Source organism: Lutjanus erythropterus, chromosome 21 (genome assembly GCF_056507025.1).
Source record: "Lutjanus erythropterus isolate fLutEry1 chromosome 21, fLutEry1.hap2, whole genome shotgun sequence".
Lineage (NCBI taxonomy): Eukaryota > Metazoa > Chordata > Actinopteri > Lutjaniformes > Lutjanidae > Lutjanus > Lutjanus erythropterus.
In genome coordinates this window covers 10,862,025-10,883,253 of record NC_139337.1, presented here as the reverse complement: position 1 = coordinate 10,883,253, position 21,229 = coordinate 10,862,025, and the positions used below count along the sequence as shown (strand labels likewise).

Genomic DNA, 21,229 nt, shown 5'->3' with positions numbered 1-21,229 from the left:
TCTTCAGTTATGATGGCTGCTGAGGGGAGAAGTTCACTCTCCAAGGTTTACTCTCTATAATCACACAGATGGGGCCAGCCAGGGATTGTAAAGGTAAGCTAACCCAGTCCCAGCAATTTCCCACAGACTGCAGTCTGTTTGGTTTGTTTGCTGTCTCTTCAGGACTGTGGTTTTTCCGCTGTGTTGACAGCCTACCATCTGCTGCCGAGCCAATCTAGATCTCATATACCTTCCCCAGTCTGTATTTACTCTGCTGTCAGGACTTTAAGTTTGGGACTAAAGATGATCAGTTACGATAGTTTGACTGAAGTGTACCCACAAATTGTGACATATGTTTGAGGCTGCGATTGGAGGAAAACATGACAAAAGTTATTTTAATAAAATATTTTTATTTAGTATTAAAAGAAGATGACATCCAACGACCATCACCTGAAATTCAGTCAAACAAGGTAGAAGTTTAAGAGAGTCCAAAACAGTACAGGTTTACAGTGTCTATACTAAACAAAGTATTTCAGAGAATATAAAAAAAGAATAAGCTGCAGAAAAAAAATCATGCTACTAAGTCTTTCTGAATTGACTTGAATGAACAGTTTTAAGGTCCAATTGTGCCACAATAACTACAGATAAACTGCCCCCATTTTCTTTTATTCCCCAAAGGATATGCCAGAATAAGGATACAAATGGTTCTGCTGGGCCACAATATCAAGCCTTGGCATCTTGAATAAATAAAGTGTAAACACAAACGTAAAAAGAAAACACCATTACAAAGAAAATAAGGCTCGTTCCATACATACATGTGCAGCACAGATATGAAATAATGAGACACGAGTATTCATTTTAATATTCTCCTTCTGCAGATCACCACATGCTGTAGTGTGTCACTCACCTGTTCAGTTCACCGTTGTTTCGATCCTCTCTTGGTATCTGTGTTATCTTGTTTTGGTCTTGCAGATCTGGCAAATTGCTGTGAATTTATAGTTAAGGTCTATGGGCAAACAACAGTGTCATTTAACAGGTAAAGGTTGACTCTAACTCGATAAAGTATCGAGCAAAGAGCTTTTAGCTACTTTTAGGTAAATGAAGATGATGCAAAGCTTCATCAATAAATTTATACCTTTCTTTCTACAAATCAGTGTTGTTATAATGAAACTAAATCTAAACTAAAAACTAGTATAATATATTAATAGTTATATCACACTCATATATTGTCATGTTTTACTACCAAAATTGTATGCAGCAGGCTTAAGCCACAGGGGCCCTCTTCCTCGTGACACTTGCCGCCTCATATGAATTTAATTTAAGAAAAGGTCGCAGCTGTTTGCTCATAAATGCCAGATGACTACAAACCAAAAATGGGCCTTATAAAAGCTGGGGAGGCTCGCTTTCCTAAAGTTGGCTCAGTTACTCAGTGTCATTCACACAGATTGATGAATGATTCGTTGACGCGACGGGTTAAATAAACGAGGAGGAGCCACATGCGTGTGAGGCTGTCGCTGTAGTGCTGTCTGTTAATAAACCCTACACTTTTAACTGCTGGCATTTCGTGCAGGTTTTTCTTCCAGGTCACTAATTTTAGTATCAGGCTGTTTGAGGATTCCCTGGCAAGTGACATACTGCAGTCTCAGGCTAGCACTGAAAAAATCATTATAGGGAATCTAAACTGGGACCGGCTGTCCTCTGCCTATGACTGCTTAAAAAGACATCTGTACCAGAATGAACCTTACTCGACTTTTTAAAGCTCCAAATAGAATAAAACCCTAGAAGCCAATCTGAGTCCAACTTATAACACATGTTGAGTGAATCTGCAGCATTTTCAGAACACTTGCAGGGGTATATTTTCAGGTAACTATGCCAGGTGAATATTACTGTAAAAAAAAAACTTAACACTCTTAAAGTTGTCAAAGCTGTTTTTCTAACTGTACAAAACCAGCAAAAATATATAAATGAGAATAATCACATATACACTGATAAAATAAAAAAAAGTCATAAATCATAATCCTTAAAGTGATCATTTGGATCATTTTAAGTATATACATATATATTAAATGTTTGAGTCATTTTCTAGGAAGAAAAAGTCAAAATTCTCTGATTTCAGCTTCTTAATGTGAAAATTTTCTGGTGTCTAAAAGTCCTTTACACTTAACTAATCGTATATTTGAGAAAATAATCAACAGATTAATCAACAGTGTAAATAGTTGTAGCCCTAAATATGTTGAATATTTTCACCGCTTTACTGTCAGACAACCTTTTATGATGGGGTGATGCCATTATAAGAGACAAGTAGTCCTCGGCACACAAAATAGGTTTTCTTTTTTTTCTTCTTTAAAAAAAGGTACAGCCTTTTTTTTTTTTTTAACTTTGATACTTTGGATACTATTGAATGCTAGTACTTTATTGTTTTTAAATATGTGGTACTGAAAAAGTACTGATATTTTTGACAACCTTAGTCATTTTACCCCACAGAACGTGGGAGTTGCTGGTTTACTGCTACAAACTGACTATGGATAAGAACCTCATACAACCACTCTTCAAAAATTCTGGACTATCCCTTTACAATATTGATGAAATCCAACCCCAGTTTTGATACTACGTACGGTTGCCTCTATGTAGCTGATTTTATTGGTAGTGGTGGAGTCCACCATTCATGCACTTGAATAAGATTGTCTAAATACAAGGCTCAGCATTCAAAGCCTGAAAATCTGAAAACCTCCCAACTCTAGTTTAGCAAAAAAAAAAAAAAAAAAGTCAAATTTCAAGCTTCCAGACCATCTTAAAGGGCTGAGCAGTGACTTAACGACAACTCTGATGATACACAGGAGCTGCGGTCTTAGCCACCTCACCTGGAACACAGCTACATGCTGTGCTCCTACATGAAGGAAAGCATCTTCAAGTAAATTACATTGCAGACTTCACTGTTGATTCTTTGAACTCAAAGACTAATTTGCTGTCCGCAGGCTAATTGGTTATGGGGTGCACATTAAAACACCATTAAAATCAATAGCCTTCTTCCATTAGATAAGTTCAAAAGTGGATGTGCAATTATCAGCGTTGAGCTGAGGAAGAGCAGGTGGTGGTTCAAGGCTGCCAGAAATTAGTCCTCATCCTCCTGAAGGCACTGAGGACCAAAGCCAACAACACATCTGTGATGAGAGGTGTCACCTTAATAATCACCCCACTTCTCAACTGCCCCTTTATGTATGTCCAGTGACATACACGGATGTTTCTTTTCTTAATTGGCCTGTTGTGGGATAAATTTTCCATACACTTTCATATTTTACCCCAAATTCGGTGGGCGAAGTGTTTGTAAACCTAAATTTATTTTAAAGTTTTCTATTTATCTGCACTTATTTCTGTTCTTGTGCTGTTACAACACCTGTACGTACCCTCTAGAGGCTCAATAAAGGGTTATCTAATTTTATCTTGTTTGTTTTGTGTTTTAGGCCAACTGTTCACTTCAGGTAGAACCAACAACTTTATTCCCAAAGGAGTGTCCCCACTACCTGCTTAAGTTTGCAAATGAATGTCTCTCATTTAAATAGCTTTTACTGAGTGACTTGTGATTAAAAGATATTGTACCAGTGAACATAAATGATATCTACACACAGTTATGTGCCCAACTCTAAACACCGAATAACCAAATAAACCTATAACCTGGATTTCCACTCCTTTTAAAATCCTTGCCCTTGTTTCATCTTGCCAACGGGGATCAAAGGATACAACGACGAGGGGTTTGTCATAGAGAACGTAGCCGTTGGTTTCCCGCAGGGCTTTCTCTGCACTCTGCTCACTGGGGAGTCCTACGAAGGCCTGCCCTTTCATCCGCCCCTCCTTCATTAACACAATGTCAAACCTGAGGGGGGGAAAAAAAAAGCAAAGCAGGGACACATCATTATCGCTCGAGTCCTGTGACTGAGCTGAGCCAAATCAACGTTAGACTGAGGCTATTAAGAGTTACAAGAGAAATGTTATGTGCATCTTTAACTAATAAAACAGTGGCTGTCAATCATGTGTCACTGAGCCCTGAGAATCTGATTTTTATTCCAACCAATTTTACTGATTTGCGACTTAAAGTAACATTATGCAACTATTTTACCTTAAACAGCTTCAAAATCATTTTGATGCTTCACTGACTTGTAATAAAGAGAATGTTGCGTCAGTGATTCCCACTATATAACTTGGTTTGCTAAGAACGATCGTAACGTAATTCTTTATGGTAGTAAGTCACACACCGTCAATTATGTCACTGATTTTTGTTGAAACTGGGTCATATTTTATGGAGAAAATGTTTTCTGATTTTCTCTCTGATGTCCTCTGTGTGCTCTGCTTCAAATCTCTGTGATGTGCATATATTAATTTATACATTTAAATAAATTCATGTGTGTGGAAACAGGTAAAAATGATCTAATTGCAGGCAGACAGCGGATTAGAACAATAATACATACAATATGCTGTTTTTTTTCCTTGAGGCATCAGAAATAAAAACAATATATTGTGTATATATGCTACTAACATCAAGCCCCATCAGCTGCCAGGATTTTATAGTGAAAGATGAGCACAGCATTGTACTGTATAATAACAAGCCACCCATCGACCAGCTGTTTATTATTGGAAATTGTCTGTCGATGTAAGGCTAAGCCTATTATCCTGAAAATAAAAGCCCATTGCTCTGAAAATACACATCCTGGAGCTGGATTTCTGTGACTGCCTGCCTAACTACCCGCCAGACGCTCAATTTAAACATTATACAGTATTTTTCGGACTATAAGGCGCACTTAAAATCCTTTAATTTTCTCAAAAATCGACAGTGCGCTTTATAATCCGGTGCACCTTATAGTCCGAAAAATACGGTAAACATCTACTGCTTTTTATAAACAGACATTTACTCATTCTGCGAAAATTCAGCATTTATTTGAACTCCAATGAACCTGAAACAGGCAAACAAAAAGGGTTCATGTTCTCCTTTGAATGGAGATTTAAAAGGAGAACATAGCTGTGGCATCGTCAGAAAAGCTGGTACTTCAACTCCACATGTTTCCTTAATCTCTGATGACATATCATGGTCATTTTATGATTTAGTACAGTAAATAAATGTGAGATTTCTCCATCAAACAGGGAGAGAATACACACATTAGAAACTGGTTATCAGAGGACAAACTGTTTCTCTGGCAGAGTCGCATCTTCCTGTTTATCACCTACATCTGTGTTCAGAGTCTGGCCCTCCACTCAACATAAGCTCGGTTTGATGACTCAGGTGGAACATTCATTTGAAGTACTGCTGATGCACAAACATAAAATGTCCCTCATGATCTCTATGTCAGGTTAGATACTTATTAATAACACAACACACAGTCAGCATGAATTACTAAAAACTCTCAAGGGAAAGCGACAAATTGCCAGAGTCAAAAATAGCTCCTGGAGATAGGATGGGGGGTGAAGTGACACGCGAGTGCATGTCGATAAGAAATGAAATCAAGATTGTTAGGATTTCGGTCGACTTACATGTTTCTCTCGGCTTCTGACGTAGGGTTTATGTATCTTCCATAGATGTACTTCAGGTCCTAGAGGACAAATGAGGAACATCCGGAAATATTGTCAACAAAGATTTTGGATTTGGGAATTCACGTCTCATTTAATAACACAAAATTCTGATGACATGTAACAGTCTTGAGCAATAAATGAGAACTCCTGAATAAGCATCACACCCAAATAAACACCCTTAAGTGGGTCAAGTGCTATAAATGCACCTACTTTCTCCTCCACTTGCTTTGCGATATTCTTCACGTACAGTCTGCAGGTCGGCTCGCCTGGTTCATAATTTTTAAACACAGACATCCTTTTTATCTCTGTTTTAAAAGAGAGAAGCAGAGAGGGGGAAAAAAACTTGATGCAAGGTGCATTTCAGATTTCAAAAACAGGTACAAAGCATCAGAGAGCTACCTATACCTACATAAAGGTAAATTCAAAGTCATCGCAACTCAATACCACCCACTCCATGTTTAATTTAAGGCAGAGTGGACTGAAGAACGAGACGAAAAGATGTGCTGAGACATTAAAGCCATGATTATATGTTTGATCCCAGCACCCAGCAGCCAGTTCATTTTAGCTATGATTTATTATACCTTAGCTGGTGTGGACTACTTTTGAATGGAAAACATGTCTGAACAAAAACAACATTGTTTTTCTAAATATACACCTTTATCTCCAAGCTTCTCTTTATCTACTTTGTTTTTAGATTTGTATTTAAGACATAAATCAGACATACAGCTTCCTCAAACGTGGGTTCAGGTAGGTCAAGCCCCACCACCTTTTTTGCTCTTTGCTCCAATAACAGTTGAGCAAGCTTGGTACCTGGAGGAACCTGTGTCAACTTTCTCATTTCCTGTTTTCTGTACTTGAATATGCTACGATCTCAGCTCGTCTGTATTGAAAATAGAACTAAATGTTATAAAATTGCTAACTCGCTAGCAACAAATAATAAAAGGTTAGCTAGAGTTTTCCAGAGAGAAAAACACAAGCTAACTAACAATCAATGTTGATTAATTAGTGTTTTGCCAACATTAGCTAAGTTAAAATGTGACTATTTACACTGTATGTCTGTGAAAATTTGTTTTTCGTTTCAACACGGATGAGCCTTAAACATAGCATATCTAAATTTAGTTGATCAGTGTTCCAGAAGCGATGGGATTCAGGAAAGGGCAACTGTAACTGCAATTACCCATTTATACTTTTCTAACATAGTATATCCTTATTGTCATCATAATGTTTCTTATGTAGCTTTCAACAGTTGACTACTCAGACATCTAACAGATATGGTACAATATCACATTCATGTAGAATCTCATTTTCAGCCTTACTTTGGTCATCATTAAGAAATCATCATTAATCTTGCTATTTAGCAGTTACATGCTACACTGTGTTCACCAGCTGGTTGCTCACTTTGTATGTGAATTGTTGCTGGGCGGGTTAAGTGCAGTATTCAAGGCTTTTTGCTGACAGCTGTCTCTGTCTGATAATGGCTCTGCTAAGCAAAAACGGGCCAGTAAAACCAAAACAATGAGCTGAAAGATGCTAAAATACCCATTAAGGCTGAGGGGAACTTCAGGATCAGGCAATATTTCTCATGGTTGTCACTACAAGTGAGCTCTTACATATCAAACACAGTCATTTGATTCATTGAGGATGTTGATTAAAGCAGCTTAAACTCATGATTGAAAGCACCGTGTGGTTTTATCCAGTTGTGGTCGACTGAATTCAAGTGTCAACCAAAAGAGAAAAATAAGAAGGAAATGGCCTGAAATAACAATCCACAATTGTGTGAGTTTGGTCACAGCATTGATGTTCTGCACTCAACTCCTAACATACTTCGACAGGCTGCATCTAATTACCAACACAAGAATTTACTAATCCAGAAGAAAAACAACTATTCTGCATCTCTCATCAGCCCTGATAATCCTGTAGAGATTTCAATCTTAGAAAGGTAATGCTTGGTGCTAAACTTTTTGGCACAGCCTCCTCTTCCTCTGAGGGATCTATCAGTTTCTTTTGTCAAGTTTGATTTTCTGCAGTTGGCACTTCTCTTTTTTGTTCAGCCACGATGGCGCTCACTGCTCACACTAGCTGCCAAATTTTTCTAATATGCATTTCAAACAAACCACTCTTGCTGCTTCCATTTTTCTTGCGACACAAAGTAGGATTTGTGAGAGGGAAGGAGGCTGTTGTAGCTGTTTCAAATGGAAAATACAAAAGGTTTTTTGAACTTTATATGGTCACTGTTGTACACTTTCAACCTGTAATACAAAGCATCTGTTTACAAGAAATGTTTGGGTGATTATTGAAAGCAGTTGCCTAACCTGAAAGTTTTACTCATTCCTGCCTTTTCAATGTTTTTCTCAGTTTTGAAAACTAAAGTCTAAGTTTTTTTTATTTCTCCTCATCATTTTCCTGATACCAACATTCATGTCTTTAGGGAGAGAGTAAATGAAGCAGAGTAAACCCACACAAAAATGAGAAAAACATGCAAACTACACACATAAATAGAACTGGTTGGTTGGATCTTCCTAGCTGTGAGGGGATGGTGCTTACAACTGAACCACTGTGCTGCTTAAAAAGCTCCCGCTTACCATCTCTTGACAGCCGTCCTTTCTCCAGCTCCTTCCTGGAGATGATGTCTGACGTGAGATCGTGCTCATCATCACTGTGCTCCTCTTGCTGTTGAGATGACGGGGCGCTGGGGTAAAGCTTCCCAAAACCCTCAGCCTCCGCCACCTCCTGACCGCTGCTGGGGGGGAGCTCCTTCTCATCCACGTCTGAGAGAAGGAAAATATATCAGGGTGTCTGCATGTATCAGCAAGATAAATGGAAGACTGCCATCATTTAAACAAAGTTTACGGCCGGTTTTGCAATAAATGTAAACATCAAATATGTTCTGAGTCAATACATATATTATTTGGCCAAAATATAAATGAGCAAACTAACCATAACTGGTTGAGTCTGAAAACATTTATCAGTATTTTAGTAACTGGTGATGTCCCAGTCCTATAGTTTATACATGGATTTGAAATAAACAGGTCATTTAACTTAAAGACAGTCTGTTGTCATAATGAATCTAGTCAACTTCCTCATGAAGACTGGACTGCTGATTGTTTCGCTTTTTACAGTTTGTCTTTTACCCAAATATTGTTGTATTTGGAAAATAATTTACATTATTATTTAACCAATATCATACTTTGTATTTATATTCTGGTTTACAGGGAATGTGCGAGGTACTGCACAATACTAGAGATTAAAGGTTAAACTGTGGCGCAAGAGAAAAGATTAAAAATAGTTAATAATAGCCTCAACGCTGCACCTATTTTTATACCACCTGCACCTATATTATACGCTTAAGGTTTTTATTACTTCTTTTATATATTTATTATTATTATTAGTAGTAGTAGTAGTATTTCTCTGATTGGTGTGTGTGTGCATGTGTGCAATGTAAAGAAATTTCTTTGTACCATGTGGAAAAACAATAAAGATCACCAAAGATCAAGGCATTTTGCATTTGTGAATTTTAGACAAATTTTAGACCAATTTTAGACCAGATCTGTATATGTATACTTTAATTGATAGGACAGCTGAAGATATAACTGGGAAAAGGGAAGAGAGAGTGAAGGACTGACATGCAGCATAGAGACAATGATGGGAATGCTCACAGTCTCAGTACATGGGACAAACACTCTACAAACTAAGCTACTACTACTATTTAATACTTTTTAGGGCCTTTTATTAGTAAATGTGCATTTAAAGCATTTTAGGGCGTTAAAATTGACTTTTCAAGTTGTTATAGTGTTAATCTGGGTGATATCACTGGCAGCAGCTAAACTGCATTTCACATTATGTGCCACCAAGGGAACAAAAACAGGAAGAGGACACCCCCCCTCAAGCACAAATACAGATGGAAGAAGTTTTCAAAGTGTCGAACAACAGCAGATGGCGAAATAATCACTTCCATGATGTTTGTCCTTTTCAACAAACTTAACAAGCTCAAGATGGAGAGCGGAGGCAAATCCTCTTGGTCACAATTAGTTTAACATACTGATGTTTAGAATTTTAGATTTCTTCTTCTAGGTTTAATATGATAAATGCTACCCTTCAGCACAGATAACGTGTAAGTGCAAACTGCTTGAACTGATAATTGACAGACGACGGTCTCAAGAGTGGAAGCACATACAGTCTGCGTCGAATAAAGAAGTGTAATCAAATCAAATCCATTCCTGTTTTACAAACATGAGTTTGAAAGGCGGTGCGCAGGATAACTCTGGCAGACTTTTGAGGAGCGCATGCATGCGCACACACGCTGTAGATGGAATTACTAAGAGCAGTGAGCCTGTACAAATCCGAGGAGGGGGAGAAAAAAAAAAAGCTTGTCATCCACATAAGGTGTATGTGTGTGTGCACCGGAGCAAGAAGTGTAGGGGAGCTTTTCTGATACACTCAGCAGAGAACTAGATCACTGCTTTCAAAATTATCCTCCTCCTTATCTGTCCCCCACCTCCCCTTTTCATTTAAATAGCTTGTTTATCGGATCCTACAACCCCCCACCCCCCAACACCTTCCCCAAAACAAGACTAATCCAAAAAGCCACCTGTCATAGTTTATCTTTCCCCTGCCTTTAGGAAATCTTTTGTGTTTGACTTTGAGATCTATTTTACTTCTCAGGGGCTTGCCAGGGAGTGAAGTTGTAGCTAGAGAGAAGGGAGATAAGGCAAACAGGGAACTGCACAGCTGACAAGTAACACAGACTGTGCCCCCAATGACATTTCCTCATACAGATAATGGTAAAACCTTTTTGGTGCGAGTTTCTGCTGTGATATACTGCTGTGTAACACTCGGCTATGACTTCACCCATGGTTGGGGCTTTAACTTATGTCAATAGGAGTATCAAACCACCTCCTGCTACAATGTGATAATAAACATGATGTATAGACATAATCAAATCCTTACAATGCCTTTCTTACTCAAAACAGAGCAGGCGATGCACATTTTATACAATTCCTCCATATGTACGTGCCGACTATAGTATTAGTTTTATCTGTTTCTACTAGACAATCGTAAAAGCGGCATTTTTGTGTTACTTTATACAAATTTGCTTAGTTTGCCTGAGCCAAATTTGCATTGCACTAAGTTCCTTCCCAGGATGCATAAATTCAATAACATAAGTGTACAGAAGCTGTGGATATTCATCTAAATTAAAGTTGAAATGATTAGTGGATTAAGAAAATTAAGCAGCTATTTTGATAATCGAACAGAGATGCAACACCATCTCAAACGTCGCAATATTGCAGTAAAAAACGTCTCAACACCACTGATTTTTTGTCTTGGATAATTCAAACATTCACTGCCAAAGTTGCCCATTTTTGGCACATGCATAGGTTATGGCTGGCTACTTTTATTTTATTAAAGAAGGAAAGCAGAAGTACTTCAAGTTAAAAAAAATAAATAAACACAAATAAATGTGCTTTGTTTTATTATTTAATAATTTTTAACAATTTTTTCATTAATGTGTGAATTTTACAGCTGCCCCCTATTAGACAGTGAGAAGAATCTTAGTTGAGCACATTTTCTTTTATTCGTTAGTCGTAAAAAAAAATCCCTTAAACTCCAGTCAGGACTTGCACTTCATCATTTGGCCTGGGGGATTGTTCCAACAGAGTTTTTGTCTAACTCTAACCCTCATAACACTGTAGCCAGCAGTGCACTGCTGCTAACTGCGCTGTAGTTTGTACTAGCTAGTAAGCTCATTTAGCAGGTGTCTTAGACTGGGACAAGGCTTCTGTGACCGACAAAGGTCAGTTTGGCGACCGGGAACATAGCACTGTGATGTACAGAACTCAGGTCTGTGGACGACAAAGACACAGTGGGTTCACATCGGGATGGGAGGCGTGAAATGGCACCGTAGCCACTTAATCTATAAGTGCACACGATGCCTCGGGGTTGCTAAGTCTGTGCGCATTTGTTTTTGTGAAGCTGGAAGTTTTTATTCCCATGTTTTAAACAACGAGAGTTGTGTGAGGTTACACTGTTGAAATAAATCAACAAAATGATCAGCAGGTTGTTCTGACACATTCAGAGTCACCACCCTTTTTGCCGTTAGCAAGGCTGCTCGCTCTGTGCCTTTAGTCGGGGGAAACCTTAGTGGATTTATTGCTTTTTAGTGTTTTATATCAATTAATTTATCAATTAGTATTTTTGGATTATGGAGGTCTGGTTAGACAAAGTAAGACATTTGAAGGTGTTACCTTGGACCTTCTTAATAGACTAAAAGATTCAGTGATAAATTGTGATAATAACCCCAAAGTAAGTTGAATCCTGTATTGAAAATAATGGTTTGTTAAAGTCCTTAATTCTTCTTAATCTTATAAAATCATTACAAAGACTACCTATGGTTTAAGGAAAGTCAGGTCACACAAGCTTGAGGAATTTAATTTTACTCATGTGTAAAATGAGTTACTTGTGATAACTGTTCAGTCAATCAATTGTCTATAACCAGAAAAAAAATAATGATAATGATGATAACTGATTGATCATTTTTCTCATTTCAAGCACAAATCCCAACTAGTCACTAAGACAAATATGAGGAGTTGCTTTACTTTTTCTCTGTTTTATATTACTGTAAACTGAGTACTTGGTGGTTTGTAGCTGTTGGTCCGACAAAGAAGTTCAAAGACATGACCCTCAGCTCCGGAAAATTGTGACAGACATTTTTCTCTGTCACAAAATAATGAAAAACAAAAAAAAAAGATCAACGGACCACTTTAGTAATGAAAATAATCACAGGTTGCGGGAAGTGAACACAGAGCAGCGCCCTGCTTACCTCTGCCTTCATCATCAGGCTGACCTGTCCCACTTCCCTCCACCATGGCGGCCACGTCTGGAACCGAAATGTGGAATTCAATTTTCTTCTGCCCGGCGGGGAGGGGCTGCTCGAACACATCGGAAGGCTGCAGCGCTGGAGCACTGAGGACAGCGAGAGACAATCAGGACTGCCCTCAACAGCAGCCTCTAAAAAGTAGCCACAATAAACCTGGCTCCTGAGCGGCTTAGGGGGGTGGGATATTTTGTTGTGGTCAACCACGGATATTTCCCAGTCCGCAAACAGGCAGTCAGGAGACACTGAGGTGTGTGTGTGTGTGTATTTATAGTTTAGAAACAGAGTTTGTGGTCTGTCATTAAGGGAGTGTGAGTGTGTGTGTGTGTGTGTGTGTGTGGGGGGCTGAAACAATAAGTCTCTGAGCCACGCAAGGCTGTCTTTATGAGGAAGACTTATTGTCTGGAGGTTTTTGTCCTCCTTTTTAGCTGCCTATGAATACTGTCTCGAGATGAGCTGTGCGTAAGGACTGTGACATGCATGAGTGCCTTTGGTGTACCTCTGAGAGTCTGGTTTGGGAGCATAGAGTAGATCCTTGATCTTGGGCTTCTTTCTCTTTGAAGCTGTTTTTGGTCTCAGGGGTCTCTTGCATGCTTGGCTGACCAGGCCCATCAGACGAACAATCCTGAAATAAAGCAAGCACAGGGAATAAGGGGGGGGGGGGGAATGTCTACCCGTTGGAATTTAAAGACATTTCCCTTCCAGCCACTTGTGTTTCTGGAACCATTATTACTTCTGAATGATACATTAACACAACGGCTCAACTGGCAGCAGCAAGATGATGAAAAACAAAATGAGAGTTGTTTATGCAGAGATGAGTGGCTATCTGCTCCTCACCTCTCCTTGTCTTCCTCGTCCCCGCTCTCATACTCTGATTCTTCTTCACTGGACAGCTCCATCTCCTCCTCCGGTAAAGGAGGGTAGTCGGGAGGGAAGGGGGGAGGCATGGGGATGGGTGGCGCGGGAGGCAGGTACTCAAACTGCAGGAAACAAAACAACATGGCTTCGCTCACAAATGTCTCCAGATTCAACTGAGATTTCATGTTTGGTGACCTTGCTGAGGTACGCATTTTCATTATCAGTTAATCTGCCAATTATTTCCATAATTCATCAATTAATCATTCAGTCTATAAAATGTCAAGAATTTGCAAAAAATGCTCATCAGAATTTTCCAGAGCCCAAAATGACATTGTCACATTGTTCTTTTTGTTCAATCAACAGTCAAAAACTCAAAGAGTCTTCATTTACTTTCATAAATGACAAAAAAAGCAGCAAATCCTCACATTTAAAAAATGACATATAAACAATTAATCAATTATGCAGCTGTAAATAAGATGTAACCATCAAGCATTAAAGCATGGCCGGCTACTTGTTTACTATCACAGTAGGACTGATTTACAATAAGTTTAAATTAAATCACAACATTTTGAGATTTATGCAAAGTGTTCAGATATTACTTATGTGTGCTAAGTGTCCTAGTTAATAGGGCTGGAACTGACAATTCTTTTCATTACCCATTAGTCTGGTGTTTATTTTCTTAATGAAGCATTTGGTTAACAAAATACGGGAAGGTAGTAATAAATGTCCCCCACAAGAGTCCAAGCTGACGTCGCTTATTTAGTCAGAAAAGCAGTGAAAGGGCTAAAGACTGGCATGTTACTCTCATGTAAGGATGTCACAAGAACCAACATCTTGGTCACATGTCAATGCCAAAATTCTGGAAACATGACGTGCTAATTTTACTACAGTACAACAACACACTGAAGATTGAAGATGGCAACAAGTGCAGCCTCGACTCATTGAAAAAAAACAAAACAAAAAAAAAACAAAACAGTAAGTGGCTAAATGCTGAAGGACACCGTGTTTAGGGCTAAAGTAATGTAACCATAGCTATGCAGGCTAGGTAGCAGGCTGACTCCTTACCATTCAGTGTGTGTCATCAGTCATCAGAATAAAAGGTTTGCATAATAAATGTAGATTTCTAGACCAATGGTCAGTCTCCATGTTAAACTACAACGTCCACTCTGAAATCACCTCATATTTAAAGTTCAGCAGTAGAAATCAGTTTCTTTCCAGACATGGGCAGCTTGCTCCCCTGACAGTGATTTGCGTCAGACTTATTAAATATCACCCTCAGTCTTTTGTTCTAGAAGCTCAGAAGCGTTTTTATTTCAGGTGAAATAAAAATAATTGCTGTGGTATCAAATTAGGCATCAAGAATGACTAAATTTCACTGATATTGTTACAGACTACTAAATTTCTGGTAAAATATTCATTTGTAAAGAGCTGAATCTAACTAATATTTGGCCTTTTTGCATGTAAACTTTAAATAATTAATCGCTAACAAAACCATTTCTAACACTTTATAACGTGTTTTACTTTAAGTGGCATATTCAACCTCCCTTCAAACTGAGCTGTGTCTATCTGCTCACAATTTCACATTTATACATTATGCAAGAAAACAAGCTTGTCCACTGTCTGCCTTCATTACTCAAGGTTTCCTACGTACTTTCACACAGTCTTAATCTTAACCTTTAGCAAAATATCTTCACTTTAAATGATTAAAGTAAAGGATTTGAAAGAAAAAGGTAGCAGCTATGGTTTCTCAGTAGCACAGAAGTGATTTTTGAGGTAATGAACTGCTGCTGGAATCAGTTACTAAACCAGTAAGCCAAAAACAATCTTTAAAACTTAGTTCTTTCCTTGTACATAACATATTTTCTCAGACACATTTGGAAACTGGTGTCCTTATAATGACACTGCTTTTGGTTTAACACCAAATAACTTCTATCTACAAACTATTCTCCATCCAGCAATAACGTATACAGTCTTACCATAGGGGGTCTGGCAGTGACGGGGCCAAAGGGACATGGTAAATTCATCTTGTTCATCAGATGTAGCACCTGTATAATTGGAGAGACGAGTATTAGAGCAGTGATAGTTGTATCTAAAGATTCAAACCACGAGCTGGGTGGGAGCTGGTAATATAAATATACTGCTGCTCTCAAACAGGCAGCCTGTAACTCCAGCTCCATATGTAAAACAGATTGCAAGGCTTTTGCATTTTCATTTAAAAAACAGGGATCAAGGTGAGATTGAGGCTGAAGTGAGATACCGGCGGTGAAGCTGAGCATGAAGGCAGCTCCTCCGCAACACACTAGCACCACCAAGACGCCGCCGCCGGAAGTAACAGCAGTGAAAAGAAAATCCAGGCAGCGCGGCTCCCAGGGAAATGTTAAACCCATAACTCATGCCTCCCACTTATGGTTTATTATTAATACTAGCTCCCCAAATTGAAATTTAAAAGGCAAATGTTTGCTGTTTGATCTTTAAGAGGTTGGATGCAGTTCAAAAACCTCTGGGACACTTATTCCAGAACCGTATTTCCATTTTACAATATAAATCTGAAGGCTAGAAACGCTGTCACATTTGCATTTTTTTGTACAAATTCACACTTTCCAAAAAAAGGAACATATGAACACAGGGACAGTCTGAAAGAGATACGAAAATATAAATACACCCAAACAGATGACATCAAAGACATGTAGGCACTGGATGGAAAATAAATGATAAAAGAGAAGCAGTATTTGCTCACCTGAACATAAAACTTTGGCACACTGATGAGGGCATGTGTTATATTTGTCAGGATGCTGTTGGAGGGTGGTGGATATAAATATTTCAAAGTGGGATTCGATTGAAATTTCAACCTGTAGGAGACAGAGTGACAGGAAAAGACAAAATTATTTACAAGGAAACTGTAGCTGCAACTCGCAGACTTAAATACAATAACCCCCCCTCACACAACAACTCACGACATATGTCAAAATAATGGAGACACGCAGCCAGTGAGCTTTAGCTGGGTAGCTTATTCTTTACATGAGAAGCATTCAACCAACAAAATGTGAAATTCAGCCATTAAGGGACGTTGGGACCAGCGTGCACGTCAGCACCAAGGCTTGTCCTTGTGTAATAACAACTTTTTTTAAGCCAAGACAAATCCAAATCTACTCAGGTCTGATAAACAAAGACTTAAACAGGATGCAGTACAGAATATATCATTTAATCTGCCACTTGGCTAGATGACAAAGAAATTTAATAGTCGTCAGTCCTGCTGGGGCAGAGAAGAATATTCACAACTATTATTCAGAGGTCAGTTAGTTAAAGGGACAGTTCATCCAAACATCAACAATACATATAATATACAAAGGAACTATTTTCTTTCTAGTAGAAATGAAGAAGTTCTGTCAGATTCTACTGCAGGAGGAAAGTAGTATCTACATGAAACTGCTGACACATAACACCATAACAACTAGACGGATAAGTAGCTCTACAGGTTAGAGGAAAAATATGTAATTTTGATTTTGAAGCAAACAGTCCCTTTAAACGTAATACATTCTAATTTACAATTAAATTTTACATTTTAATAACCATTTCATAATACCTGGAAGAATATGCTTATATTTCTATTAAGTGAAAAACAGCCATTCTGACTGTAACTTAATTTTAGCCTTACTTTTCAGTCTCAGCAGTAGTAAAAGTTAGTTAAATTTTGTATGGTCAAGGGTTGCTCAGCAGCTCATCCATTTCACTTACCTAATTTTCAGTGTCTTCATAAATTTTGAGAATTAGCTTGTCATTGACGATCTAGTGGCAAAAAATGTAGATTTTTTAGAAACAGCTTGATACTGAGTGACAGTACTGGTATTAGGCCCGGCGTTCTCAAACTATGGTACCACTCGCAGTATTCAAGCTTCCTCTAGTGGTACACTGAGGAATCTCCTAAAATATTGCAAATGAAATTAATTAATTTTAAAATATATATTTTAAACACTACAAAACATCAAATGAAAATACTTTTGAGATTGTTGAAGTTTAATTTAAAATAAGTTTTGTCTATACTTGTTTTAATATCAGCCAGCTTCATAATCACATTCATGCACATAATGTATGTCATCCGTGATTAGTTGTGAGCTAAAATGTGTTTTTTTGTGATAATATTGGATGATGTACTTTGAATTGTCAGGTATTTTGAGTCAGTGTATTTACAGTCCTGTCTGGCTATTGTACTTATTAACAAATACTCCATTATTTTTCCACAAACATTATGTATGTGCAAGATCAATTTTGTAATATAAAATTCCCTAGACTTTATATATGACCCACCCCCAAATAGTAGCATTATCCATTGTTGTTGTCTGCTTACTGCTAGAAATGCTGGGTTGCCTCTACAGGTGGCTGGTACATCAGCAGTATTCCTACATTCCTTCAGTGTAGTTTTATAAAGTTTACACAATAACCAGACTTTTATTAAGAAGACTCATATCTTTTGGAAACCTAAAATGCACCATACTTTAGATTCTAAGGCTGGAGAGTGCAGAAAATTGATGAATCTGAAATCTAGGGTGACCCCTAGAAAGACAAACCCCCCTCTGAACATCGCCATGAGTTGGATCCAAAGCATTTCAGATTGATTTGATTTCTTTTAGCAGATCAATAAAGTTAAGCCTGCATGATTTATAACTAATGCATAAATGCATCACTGCACTGAATCACTACATCACTACATAAAATAGAATTTTTGGAGTCCATTAACGACAATATTACTTTCTGACACCAGCTTTGCCTCTTTGTTTTAACCCAGGATATATTCTTGACAGAATGAATCTTAGCAGCGCTTCCGATTAACAATCAGTGCATTGATTTGCACTACAAATACATAATAAAGCAAACTGCATCATATCAGGAGGTGATGAATACTCAAGGCTGATCCAGATTTTAGCACAGAGCAGATAGAGTGTCAGTACTGGAGCAAGAGGTATCAAAACCACCTGGTCCCACCAACTGGCAGGACAGACGGCCTGTCAGGCGCTCAATGGCAGCCTGACCATCCTAAACCATCTAATTGGACACAAGGCTGCTGACAGCTCCTGACTACTGCTCTCAGATTCTCATCCAGGTTTGCTGTCAGCGAGCCTTCAGGCAGCTTCGACACACCTAAATTGACACACTTTGACCAGGTCTGGAGAGCGTGTGTATACATACATACGATATCATTTGGGTGTAGACTTACAAACTCAAATAAATGGGAGATAAGGCCAATTACCTTTTTTCTATTAATTCACAAGGCCAGGAAAGAACAAATGCTAGAATTCAACATGATGTCTTCAGTAAAATGCACAAGAGAATGACATACTAACCCATCTGCTGTGTATAAGTGAGGCATTTAAATGTCATAACTTCAGAAACTCTCCAGTCACTTTAGCAAGTGACCTTACAGATTCATCTGGCAAGAAACAAATTCTAAAAACAGCATGCCTCGTCCCATTTGTCAGAAATTCAGAAATCAACATACATTATAACAAAATGTTCCCATATCACACAAAGGCTACCAAAGGCTGCTGAAACACATAACACTCACCCAAGGCTTGGTGCAACGCTGGTCTCTATGAGGGGGATATTTGACTGTTTGATCTCCTGTTTCACCGGCTCTTCCCCAACATGTTTCCCACTGCAGACAGAGGAAGCAAAAAGGACTGAAATGCAGCTTTTACACTTGATCTTGGATTGATGTTTTCATGCTAGTCATTCAGTTTAACTGAGTCATTCTCATTCTAGCACTACGTGTAGATCTCAATTCACAGCATGTTGAAAATTCTGTTTTCTCAGTTGTGAGTCTGGTGTGTGTGTGTGTGTGTGTGTGTGTGTGTGTGTGTGTGGAGAATCATTTCTCATCTGTGGGCTTACAACATAATCTTTAGACCACACAACAGGCACCAGCATGTGGCTCTATCTCACAGTGAGAAACTTTTCTGATAACTATGGACTCTGCAGATCAGCAGTGTTTATTAATTCATTCAACATACCTGTGTGACACTGGTGGATCCTTTAATACTGTCACATTGTCTTGATCTCTTGCAAACTCCACAACAAGTGTATGATCAAGGATTTCTAACTGATGGAGTCTGCTGAGAGCCTAAAACAGATGTCGTGAAGATTGAATTGTCATATGGGACACATTAAAATAAAATTAGATTCAGTCTACATTAGCTAAATTTACACACATAAGGCTTTCTAAAATTTCACTAAATGAATTAACTACATAAAAAAACTCACTTTTGCTGCTGACTTCTCGCTTCTAAAAGTTGCAAACGCCGCATGTTTCTGTGGAGATGAAAAAGCTAAGTCAGAATGGAAAGTGCTCTAATTAATTTTAAAAGGTACAGACTCATTAAGTGTCAGTGAGGCGCGACCTACCAAACGACCCCTGTTCGAGAAGACCCTGACTGACTCAGCTCCAAAATACTTTAAGAGGTCCTCTTTCTCATCCTGGCTGAGCTCAGCTGGTAGGTGGCGGACAAGCAGTGTTTTACAGCTGTTTGTTTGGACCGGGTCCTCATTCTTGTCCATTTCCCTGCAGAGAGAGAGCATAGTTACACAACACATAAGCAAAGACCGGAGAGTACAGCTTAATGATATGCCAAAAAAAAGTAAAAAAAAAAAAGAAGAAAGTCATATTGCGATTAATTTGACAGATATTGTGATTGCAATATGAGCTATGATTTTAGTGGGAATGCTAATTTTTACATTTAATTTTTGCTTGGATCTCTATCAAATAAGCACAGTTTACCTTCATCAAAAACTTGCAGCTCTAGCAATTTGTATATTGCTCTTGGCCATTTGCAATCATACTAATATTTTAATTAACAGTTCAGCCCTACTGCAGACAACCTTGTTTTTTTCCTTCTCATCAGTTTTATTTACTACTGGCATAATACTAAAGAGTGACCAGAAAAACAGAAAAATAAAAAACAGAAAACATTTCAATGCAAGTGTGTGAAAGGGCTGTGTGAAACATACCGTCTACGTTAATTTATTGTAAAACGCGCGTCATTTGTAAATCAAATAGTGCCGAATGAAAGACCCAATACTACAGGTTTCTTAAATATTCAGAGTCATTCTCTATCAGGTGTGCATGTTTTTCAATCACAAAATCAGAGTTAAATTGCCATTGTTTCACATAACGAACCGTATAGCTGGGCTAGCTCCAACCTCAGTGCTACAGCTAACGTGCACGAAACTCCCAAGTTGTCTTTAAGTTATAATTTTCCTGTGGCCTACTCTAAATTGTCTTATGAACCCGAGATATAAAATTAAACTACTGATACAAATAAGTAAAAGTTTGTGAAAACAATTCAATTAAATTCAAATGCAATCTTTGATAACAGACCTTCCAGCAGCAGCCGGTAAACACATCCACTTCCGCCCGCTTCTTCTTCTTCTACGTTTTCGGGTAGATGAAAATAGTATTGCACATTACCGCCACATGCTGGACCGGAGTAATAGTCGGTCTTCTGTCCACTAACAATGGTTGATTCACCACTAGAGATGGGTGTGGGAAACTGACGAAGCTTCTCCAAAGCACTACACACAGTTTAGGTGCTTATAATGATGACATTTCATGTTGACTGAATCTTCACACTGTATATAAAGACACTTAATGCTGTCAGCCTTGATGAAATAAAGGACACACTATATTATACTGTACAATTCAGAGATTACAGCATATTAACTTTTAATTTAGTGGCAGACATGGAGACATTGATACTTATATATTAATGCAATATACATCATGTTCTTTGCAGGTGTCAATATATTAATAGCAGTGATGAAGATTCAGATGTTTTACTAAAGTAAAAATAGTAATATCATACTGTAAAAGGTACTGTAAAAGTAAAAGCACTTCATCTGAAATTCTACTTAAAATACTTAAAGTATCAGAAGTACTGTTATGAGGTAGAATGGCCCTTGTCATTTTTTTTT

The 21,229-nt window shown here is 38.2% G+C and overlaps 1 protein-coding gene across 3 annotated transcripts; it reads right to left on the bottom strand.

Annotated features, from left to right (window-relative positions):
• Nucleotides 1-369: 369 nt before the first annotated feature.
• rnpc3 (RNA-binding region (RNP1, RRM) containing 3) lies at nucleotides 370-20,767 on the bottom strand. 3 transcript variants are annotated; one of them, XM_084747798.1, is made up of 16 exons: nucleotides 20,637-20,767; nucleotides 19,664-19,820; nucleotides 19,523-19,570; nucleotides 19,273-19,382; nucleotides 18,828-18,917; nucleotides 16,005-16,116; nucleotides 15,244-15,312; nucleotides 13,247-13,389; nucleotides 12,909-13,034; nucleotides 12,356-12,498; nucleotides 8,121-8,306; nucleotides 5,749-5,843; nucleotides 5,500-5,558; nucleotides 3,718-3,850; nucleotides 887-964; nucleotides 370-429 (listed from the first exon to the last, which is right to left on the bottom strand). In XM_084747798.1, exons 1-15 carry the CDS (start codon nucleotides 20,660-20,662, stop codon nucleotides 896-898), a joined length of 1,566 nt encoding a protein of 521 aa, XP_084603924.1. In that variant the 5' UTR covers nucleotides 20,663-20,767; the 3' UTR covers nucleotides 370-429; nucleotides 887-895. The 3 variants fall into 3 exon arrangements, with proteins under 3 accessions (XP_084603924.1, XP_084603923.1, XP_084603925.1); XM_084747797.1 differs by lacking the exon at nucleotides 370-429 and adding an exon at nucleotides 484-716; XM_084747799.1 differs by lacking the exons at nucleotides 370-429; nucleotides 19,273-19,382; nucleotides 20,637-20,767 and having other exon boundaries at nucleotides 484-964; nucleotides 19,664-19,804.
• Between the last annotated feature and the right edge of the window lie 462 nt (nucleotides 20,768-21,229).